The sequence below is a fragment of the Siphateles boraxobius genome, unplaced genomic scaffold (assembly GCF_051911475.1).
Source record: "Siphateles boraxobius isolate OS27281-9 unplaced genomic scaffold, OSU_SipBor_1 13, whole genome shotgun sequence".
Classification (NCBI taxonomy): domain Eukaryota; kingdom Metazoa; phylum Chordata; class Actinopteri; order Cypriniformes; family Leuciscidae; genus Siphateles; species Siphateles boraxobius.
Genome location: NW_027508733.1, coordinates 11,522,386 through 11,533,075, shown reverse-complemented (window position 1 = coordinate 11,533,075; position 10,690 = coordinate 11,522,386). Strand labels below are relative to the sequence as shown.

Sequence of the window (10,690 nt, the reverse complement as noted above, 5' to 3'; positions counted from 1 at the left end):
AGCACAAGAAGCGGGTATTGAAGATTGTGATGTAAGCCCTACAGTGATATTATCCAGAATACCACCATGGTTGTTTCCAAGGCCAATAATTGACCTTCAAATTCAGATGAAAATTCAAAATAAGAAAGACATCCTAAAGAATATTATAGCACAGCAGTATTTAGATCAGACGTACTCATCATGGGTGCAAATATTTACTGATGGGTCTAAGGATCCTAGCTCTGGAAGAACAGCAGCTGCTGTATATATTCCTAAGTTTCAAATAAGTATCAAGAAAAGAATAACTGACCATATTTCTGTATTTGCAGCTGAATTAGTTGCAATAATGGTTGCACTCCATTGGGTAGAGGATGTAAAACCGAGAGTAGTAGCTATATGTTCTGATTCGATTGCAGCAATCACAAGTCTCGTAAGTGGAAAAAAAGTATTAAGGCAAGACATTATATATGAGATACTTGCTAGTTTGCTAAGAATTAGTAGTGTAAGCTTAATAGTGTTTGTATGGGTTCCTGCTCATGTGGGACTGGAGGCAAATGAAGTGGTAGATAGATTAGCAAAGCAAGCAGTAAAACATAATGAGGTAAATGTGCAAGTGACGTTGAGCAAAAATGAAGTTAAAAGTAAAATAAAAGAATTCATAAAAAATAAATGGCAAGAACAATGGGATAATGAGGAGAAGGGAGGAAAGTTGTATAGTATTCAGAAGCAAGTAGGAAATGAAAGAAGTGTTTTTGGGAATAGGAAAGAGGATACAATGGTGTCTCGTATTAGAATAGGGCACACACGATTAAATCATTCAATGTTAAAGATAGGAAAACATGATACGGGGAAATGTAAGTATTGTGATCAGGCAGAAACAATTGAACATGTATTAATAAAATGTGTGAAATATGGAAAAGAAAGGGAAGTACTTAAGAGGATAGTAAGGAAATTGGGTGTGGTAGTATTCAGTATGGAAAGTTTATTGGGAAAGCAAGTAGAACAAGTTAAAATATATAGTGCGATAATGAAGTATATCAAAGAAATAGGATACCGCCATAAAACACCAAACGAAGAAGAAGAAGAACAGCAGGTGGCGGTAATGCTCTTTTTTAGTTTGCGATCCGTTGTAAAGAAGAAAACCGAAACATTTAATATTTATGTGGGTACCTGCACACTTGGGAATTCAGGGAAATGAGAGAGCAGATAAAGTGGCAAAAGAAGCAGTTAAAAAGGAGATGTTGAAGTCAATATTAAATTATCAAAATCAGAGGGGAAAGGCAAACCTTAAAAGTGTAAATCAACAATTGCAACAAAGTTGGGATAATGCAACAAAGGACATTTATGAAATTCAAAGAAAAGTAGGTATATCAAGACGTAGGGGAGCAAAGAGAAAAGAGCAGATGATAATAAGCAGGCTGAGAATTGGGCATAGTAATCTTAATAGCACACTTTTAATTATAGGAAAACATCCTACAGGAATGTGTGAACAATGTCAGAAGGCTGAAACAGTAGAACATGTTCTTACAAAGTGCAGGGAATTTAATCAGGAAAGACAAGAAATGATAACACAGTTAAAAAATATAGGAAGACAGTAAAACAGTAAAAGTTTTATTGGAGTATGGAGATAGTGTGGAGGGTAGGAAATGGTTAATTGTTTCTTTGAGGGGGACTAGATTAGATAGGCGGATTTAGTATGAGTGAAAGTAAAGGGTAGATCAAGCCTGAAGATGGCAGTAATGCAACACAATGGATGCCAGCTGCCGTAAAAATCCAAAGAAGAAGAAGAAGAAAGAAGAAAACCGTTAGAGTCTCCGTCATTGCGGACATCTGCGCTTTGCTCTGGCTTTGCTACAGTTTTGCAAATTTGGAAATTAAACATACTTTTTCTTTAGTTGGTTATAAATCATAGTGTAAATTATTTAGTCAGCCACAGTCGGTATGAAAATCTTTCTTTTGTTATTTAGGGTTAACAATTGTCGCCTTCAGTCTGTAGGGTGTGGTTCAGAAACAAACTAACGTTACGTATATTAAAACTAGACAATCAGGTTTTGTTGAAATGTGTAACATTATGAAGTACACCTTCAAATTCTTTCAGATTTTTCTACTAATATGCGGTAAGTGCTCGATTTCTGTTTATTTTTTAACACTTTCGGTTTCACTTTGGCAGCGATAACAGCGTTCATCGACTGTTGTCTTCTTCCTGAACTTCATTAACTTACATCATGAAAACAATCACATTTATTTAAATGACTTTTGACATTCTCCTGTTTAAATATAAATAAAACAGTTTTTTAAAGCAGTTTTTGCATTCTCTGTGTGAAAAACTAGTTTAGAAAAAGATAAGGGACTCCTAGTTGCTAAAGGTTCCCCCAGGCAGGATAAGAAATGAACACACACCACTAGAGTGACTAGACAATCTCTACTCCGATTAAACTTATGATTTGCCTTCTATACTCTTTGACGTAGCTGCATTAGACTGACATTAAAATAAATAAATGATATTATCAAACTCCGCAAGTAGGCTACCATACTAATTAAGCATAGCCTATGGACAGAAATGCAGATTTGCCCAGAATATGAAATACGAAAGAAAGCAAATTTGTGTTCAGTGCAAATAAACCTGCTGCCTGAGTTTTATTAATAATCTATAACGAATTGTGTACGTTTATTTATTTTTATAGCTACTGTTGGTCCATTAAAAAAAAAAAGTAGGCATGTGTAACGTTACTGCGTTAGATTAAACTGGGAAGGGTCATAGCACTTGTTGTTGTCCTATTGTAGTTTAACTGCTTCTATTGTTCTCATTTGTAAATCGCTTTGGATAAAAGCGTCTGCTAAATTAAAACATGTAAATTAAGCTTGTTTTAGGTTTTCTATTGGAGGAAAATGCTTAACGTACATTTAAACGCGTTGCGTTCATATTCTGTGCGTATTTGCTATACGCTTCATTTGTATGGTGTTTCCTGAGTTTGGTCTTTTAATACCACTGTCTTAATTAAACTCGTTGCGTTCATATTCTGGACTCATCTTTACTGCACTCGCAGCTTTCTGAAGCATTTGCGGCTTTCATTAAATTGTGCCAAAAAAGGTTAATTACTCTTAAGCGTTTAACACAATGCGCATCCTCAAATAAATTCCTGTTAACTATCCCACGAGTAGGGCCTACGTCTTAAATCCAAGAGTGATCGTGCTTTCGCTGGTCCGAGATTATTAGAACGATCTACCGTTTTTTGATAGATCTTCCCCAACATTCAATATTTTTAGGTTTCGTCTAAAGTCTCACCTGTTCTCTCTTGCATTTTAAGTCACTCTTTTCATGGGTGTTGTAGGGCGGCTACTCTTTATTGTTTATTGTGTTGTTTTGTTCTCGATAATTTTTTATGTCGAGCTGTTTTGTTTTAGATAATTTGTAATGTACAGCACTTTGGAGCTACAATGTAGCCTGGAAGGTGCTTTATAAATAAATAAATACAATACAAATAAATTAGTGACATCTGGTGGTCACACTTGTTTTCTCCACCATATATAACAAATCACAGCAGAGCAGAAAAAGCACATGACCAAACAAAGCTTCGGGAGTCCGTGACATAGGCTATCGGTGGGATCAATACAGTTCTATCTAATCTCATCGAAATGAATGTGTGCCAATGAGACCACAACTCATGTCATGTTTTGCCTGGTCAACGGAATCACATATTGATCAATCATATAAAATATACCCTACAAGTATGTGATCATAGTAATAGTAATTGAAAAAATATGTTGGGTGTTCTATTTAAAAAAAATTGTTATAGGGAAGTGTAGTGTTCAATTATTTATATAATGCCTCCTTAATAATCATTTCCCTTTTTATGCATCAGGTGGGGTTGAGATAACTTGCAAAGTACCTTTTTTTTTCCAAACCAGCTTGTACCAGTGAATCAGTTTCAAACCTTCAGATACGGCATGACATTCAAAGCTTCAAATGTCATCAATAATGTGGTATACAAGCCCCGGTATAGTGTGTGTGATACAAGTGCTTTGAAAATTGCGTCGGAGCCCTGGTATCAACCGTCCCGTCACTACAATAAGTGTCAGCTGAGTGAAAAGTGAACCACATTGTTTTTTACCATTGAAACCATTGAACCACATAGGGCCTTAACATACCAAAAGGCAAGTTTGCTACAAACCCAAATGTAAAATCATATTAAGATATCTTTAATACTTCTTGAGTTACTGGCATGCAAACTTGGGGAAAATAATACTTCCGGTACTCAGAGAAGAATGTTCTATGCAGTTGTTTTCATAGGGAAAAACAAGATACATTTCTAGTTTCAATATGATTTATTCTTCTGATTTTCCTCTTTAAAAGAAAAAAGTGTTAGCTGTTGCGTGTCCCAAATTTGATTTTGACCATTGGAAATGTGTATAATATACCAATTTACTCACTGAACCGCATTAAGATCTCCATATTTCTGGGATTGAACCATACGGGCCTTTAAATGAAGATTACAAAAGAAAAGTTTAAAAACCAAAATCTAAAACGAAGTAGGCTATTAAGAAGTCTTTAACACGTCTTGAAAGTTACAGGCATGCAAACCTTGGAAAAGGGAAAACCATGAAAAGTGCTTTTTCCCCATTTTTAAATGGTCACTGTTCTTATATAATGCAACAAAGATTGCTAAAGTCAACAGATTTCATTAACAGACCTACCAATCTCTGTGTAAAAAAATAAAATGATGCTGCCATCTTTCTAAAGTAATTTTTACTATTCTCTGTAATTTGGCTCAGAAACTCAGGTGAATAGTCAAAATAGTGGATTACTCAGTAAATATACATTCATGACATTTAATATTTTGGCTTCAATCACTTTTTATCTTTGTCTTTCCTTTCTCCAAGAAAAAACAACAAAACCAAACAATTTAGTCTGAATTTAGTTTCTGACATTTGATTCTGATATGATTTAGAACGTAATGACCCTGTAATGCTAACTATGGCATCAGTTTTGTGTATCGGTTTCAGCCAGAGTCTGACGACAGTCAAGAACAACGAGCTGATAAACCCTAACTGCTGTCACAAATCACAACAGACTCGGACTGACTGACCAAGCAGAGCAGATATTCCTTTCAGAACGAAAAGAAACAAAAAATAAAACAGTGTTAAGGATGAAAACAGATGCTGCAACAATGCAAATTATAAATAAAAGAGAGAGGTTTTTAACATTAAATTAAGTAAACATTCTGGTAGACCCCATAAACCAAATTATGAACCTGTAAATGAGCATAATAGGGGCCCTTTAATTAGTTAAATTTGTGCTTATTGTGCAAGCCTATTCTCAGTTAAATCTGTTCACTAACATCACTATCAGTGTTACATGAGTTTAATCTCTGAGAAACTGTTTCTGTTTGTTCTGCAGGAGTGTTTGGTGTTGATGGAGATGAAGTGAAGTCAGTGTCAGTGATGGAGGGAGATTCTGTCACTCTAAACACTGAAGTTACTAAAACACAGCGAATAATTCTGATAGAGTGGAGGTTTGGAGAAAAAGGTTCCACTATCGCTCAAATCGATGGAAAGGATATCTCATATCCCAGTCACACTGACATATTTAGAGGGAAACTGCAGCTGGATCAGACTGGATCTCTGACCATCAAGAACATGAGAATCAAACACTCTGGACTTTATCAACTACAGATCGACCTCAAGTCTGGGTCCTCAAGTATGACATTCAGTGTTACTGTCTATGGTGAGAATACTTTTATTATCGATTGGTAGATTTTTTCATTTTTTTGTTTTGTTTTATTAATTAAACTGAATTAAGCTGAGATTTCACCAGCAAATATTACTTGTGTGTTCAACAGTCTATGTGTTCAACTAGTTACTCGATATCACAGTCATGCTGTTGTTCTGAATATCATCACCGCTGTGATTGGGCCCCGTATGATCAGCATGATGGCGAGTGTGATACTGCTAATATACTATAGTTTTAGAAATAAATTCATATTGATTGACTTACATTTTACCAACAATTTGGTCAGATTTTTTTTAGTTTGATTCCATTGATAGTTTTGAAATAATTCAAAGCAGGATCAATTATTGTATATAATTATGAATTATAATTATATCTACTGAACACAAACAATTGTAGTGTTTCAGATAGTGAAATGTTCCAGTGCTCTTATATGAAACGACACATTAAATTAGTCAACCAAAAGTAACTCTGTTGTACATACTAAACTGATTTTCTTTATCAATCTGCATATGCCTTGTTTAGTAACCATAAGATAAACTGATATTCTAGTGTCAGTCACAGTGTTCAACATGTTTAATCTGTGTGTCTGTGAATCTGTGTCTTGCAGAGTCTCCATCTGTTATTGATGCTGGTGAAGCTGAAATGAAGACTGTGTCAGTGATGGTGGGAGATTCTGTCACTCTTCAGACTGATGTTACTGAAACACACGGAGATGAGCTGATAGTGTGGAGGTTTGGAGATAAAGGAAAACTCATAGCTAAACATGATATAGAGGCAAAGAGTTCACCATTACATGACACTGATGAGAGATTCAGAGACGGACTGAAGCTGGATCATCAGACTGGATCTCTGATCATCACAAACACCAGAAACACAGACTCTGGAGTTTATACAGTGAAGATCAGCAGCAACAAACAGACGTTATACAAGAGATTCATTGTTACTGTCAGTGGTGAGTAACTCAAGACTTATGAAGGCTTTTTTCTCGGTTGTCTATAAATAATTCAGATGACATTATAATTCACATTAAAGGACTCAAATCATGAAACTCTCCTTTAACACAAACCAATATAACTTTTAGAGTTCACAACTTCTTCCCCGGGCCTTTTAATAGCTAAAAAAGCTTGCTTGTATCTTACATTGAAACCTGTGAATAGATGTGATAAATACTGAATGTTGTTAAACATTTTTAATTGTTTTATCACTGTATTAATGTTTATTTGTAATTATCACAGTCTTTAGCATATATATTTACTCACTAAATGCACTCAGATCTTCACTCAGGTTATATAGTGCTGATGTTTATAGTGTGTGTTATAGATCAGACACATTCACACTAATGTCTGTCTTTATCATTACAGTATCAGATCTACACTCAGGTTATATAGTGCTGATGTTTATAGTGTGTGTTATAGATCAGACACATTCACACTAATGTCTGTCTTTATCATTACAGTATCAGATCTTCACTCAGGTTATATAGTGCTGATGTTTATAGTGTGTGTTATAGATCAGACACATTCACACTAATGTCTGTCTTTATCATTACAGTATCAGATCTCCACTCAGGTTATATAGTGCTGATGTTTATAGTGTGTGTTATTATTACGCCCCAACTCTAGGGGAGTATAAATCACTAAAGAGGCGCAATAAATAATTATTGGGTTGTGGTATGGAATCCCAGCAACGAATCACTCCAGTCGATAATCAAGAACTCATGCACAAAACTAAAGCAAAAGTAAGAAATTTATTAAAGAATAACAAGTGAAATAAAGAGCAAATCTTCAGGGTGTCCAAAAGGCCAAAATAACAAACAAAACGAATATAAAAATAAAAAGGGGAAATTAATAACTTACTCAAATAGCAAAAGAAAATACATTTATCTTACCTAACTCCCTGCCCAAAAAACAGAGATCAAACAATTACAAAATAAACAAGGCAGGACACCCCTACGCTCCACACTGTTAAGATGGTTTAGAAATTAGGAGAACGGTTCAGAGATTATCACAAGATGCACGTTCACTTGAACTAATTAAAGTTTCAATACACAATTTGATCATCGGCCGGAGGAGGGATTCCGGAGCTCTCAACCCACGTGCGACCGAACCAAGAATGAGCTCCCAGACGAGTGCCAGCAGCATCCTTATAAAGACCACGCCCTGACTGGACAACCAATGGCGTTCGTTCACCCCAATCATTGGGCAACCTATTAGAAATCAGAAAAAAAAGAAAAAAAAGGAAAGAAAAGGAACAGAGCAATAGAGAAAATAATTAGCTACACAAACACAGGTCGTAACAGTTATAGATCAGACATATTCACACTAATGTCTGTCTTTATCATTACAGTATCAGATCTTCACTCAGGTTATATAGTGCTGATGTTTATAGTGTGTGTTATAGATCAGACACATTCACACTAATGTCTGTCTTTATCATTACAGTATCAGATCTTCACTCAGGTTATATAGTGCTGATGTTTATAGTGTGTTTTAGATCAGACACATTCACACTAATGTCTGTCTTTATCATTACAGTATCAGATCTTCACTCAGGTTATATAGTGCTGATGTTTATAGTGTGTGTTATAGATCAGACACATTCACACTAATGTCTGTCTTTATCATTACAGTATCAGATCTTCACTCAGGTTATATAGTGCTGATGTTTATAGTGTGTGTTATAGATCAGACACATTCACACTAATGTCTGTCTTTATCATTACAGTATCAGATCTTCACTCAGGTTATATAGTGCTGATGTTAATAGTGTGTTTTAGATCAGACACATTCACACTAATGTCTGTCTTTATCATTACACCACCAGGTCTGTCTCCAGGTGCTGTAGCAGGAATAGTTATTGTTGTTATGCTGGTGTTTGCTGCTGCTGCTGCTGCTGGTGTGATTTACTATCGCCGAAAGATCTCTGAACTAGAAAGAAAGTGTAAGTATTACAGCTGATATAGCAAGAGAATAGGGTTGGCTCTGTACTGCAATTTTGGCTTTGGTACGATACCAGAATGTAATATTGATTCTAAATCAATACCATAGGTGACATAACCTGCCTCAAAAGATAACTGAAAACTATTTATTATGAACACTGAATGAAATTCTGCAGTAACAAATGTATTGCTTGTAAACAAGATAAATAGCACAGTGCTCAATAGTTTGTATATCACATTGTACACAATATAATCAAAATGTAAAAAAAAAAAAAAAATTCTTCCTTGGAGTTGCTTTTATATTTCACAGGGTTTTTCCTGCATAGACAATTATGAGGCGGCCGTCTCCGTAAAATTTCGTGCCGCCTCCGCCTCTCGACAAAACTCGGACAGACAGTCACGTTCTCATATACACTTTTTCCACCGTGACATTTCTGTCGCGATTCCCGCTTGTGTCCATTCTCTAACCGTGTAGTTTGCCGATAGTGCTGCACGGATCATAATCCGCGGGTCGAGTAATAAAAACATTCCATTCAATCGAGGGTGGATGACAGCTAAATGAGTGTAATAAAGACACGGAACTCCCATCATTGTACCTAATGTACGGACGGTAACAAAGGTCCAGTTATTTATAACATTAATTATAGTTAAGAAACCTACACACGACCAGAGTGCTGTTTTCCTGAATGCCATCACGATTGAAACCGAAATATTAATTTCATAACAGTTCAATAAACAAATAGTTAAAATTAAGTTACTTACATTTTTAGACTGTTTTTGTTCTGTTTTAGCAGCGAAAATAGTTCCAAACAACAGAACCATATCGCGTCTCACAGCAACACTCATCCATGATTCATTACTGAATCATTCAGCGTTTTGAACTAATTGCTTGAGTCAAAGATTCAATTGCCCATTATTAAACCGCCTCATTCTGAATCAATCAGCCGTTTGAACGAATCGTTTACATTAATGACTCAATGACTCGCTCATTAAGACGGCCGCCTGCCGCCTCCTACTGGCGGTTTAGTTTCAAAGTATCATTCTTTTCAACATTCCTTGTATATTCAAAAAATATTCAAAATAATCTCATTTAATACAGTTATGATTTTTCAATGTAAATTATTTAATTTGATTGGTAACAGCCTAGTGTCGTATTATTTTAATTGAATGTATTGATAAAATGTAAGAATTTTAAATGAAATTTAGAGCATACATTAAATAAAATTAGGGGGAAAATGCCCTTTATAAAGGTACAAAAAATTGTTCTGATAAGAGTGTTTTCAAAAATGAAACATTGACAATAAGTTTAAAGGGAGTAAAGCATCTGTTTAGGCTATAAAGAAAATTTAATTTTGCCAAAAGAAGAACTTTTAATTTAAATAAATGTTAATTGTGTGATATGTTACCATATTATCATGCTTAATTGAATAATTGTAATGTGATGATCAGATGCAGATATCTAAATCAAAGAATATGGGTGGTTGGCGGGTGGATTATTATTTATTTTTAACAACAGATTCGAGTGACTCAAAGTGCACCAGATTAATGAATTTATCTTTAAAAGGTACAAAATTTTCTCCCGGGGGGCCATGCCCCCGGACCCCCCTAGTGTTACAATTTTACCACCTCCGCCTCATTTTGAGCCAGGAAAAACCCTGTTTCAAGTAATGTTAATATGCTAAACATGATTATTGAACTAGTCTAGATTAATAAATGATATAATATTGTTAGGTCAGGTTTCGTAATGAATGTTGAAAAAAGTTGCTTTATGTAAAATGCTATTTTAACATTCATATTAGTTATATTCATATTATTTTTAATACCAAAATTAAAATTACTAATACATTCAAGCAAATTCCATTAATATTTTATTGTTTGAAATTAAACACAAGTGCAAATATTATGAGACGTAAACATCATTGATTCTCGCGTGTCACGCATGTTTGAGCTTCTGTTTACCGGAACATGATACACTCAGATTGATGTGCGTTGCTCAGTGTTGTTAATAAAAGTCTAAATTAAATTGAAAGATGCACTCAACT

The 10,690-nt window shown here is 34.9% G+C and overlaps 1 protein-coding gene across 1 annotated transcript in view; it reads left to right on the top strand.

Annotated features, from left to right (window-relative positions):
* Nucleotides 1-1,707: 1,707 nt before the first annotated feature.
* LOC143735406 (uncharacterized) overlaps nt 1,708-10,690 on the top strand; it is a 73,078-nt gene continuing 64,095 nt past the window's right edge. Inside the window, exons 1-4 of the mRNA XM_077225525.1 lie at nt 1,708-2,096; nt 5,378-5,704; nt 6,318-6,662; nt 8,534-8,650. Of these exons, the coding sequence (XP_077081640.1) occupies nt 2,039-2,096; nt 5,378-5,704; nt 6,318-6,662; nt 8,534-8,650 (847 nt within the window). The 5' untranslated portion in view covers nt 1,708-2,038. The remainder of the gene's footprint in view (nt 2,097-5,377; nt 5,705-6,317; nt 6,663-8,533; nt 8,651-10,690) is intronic.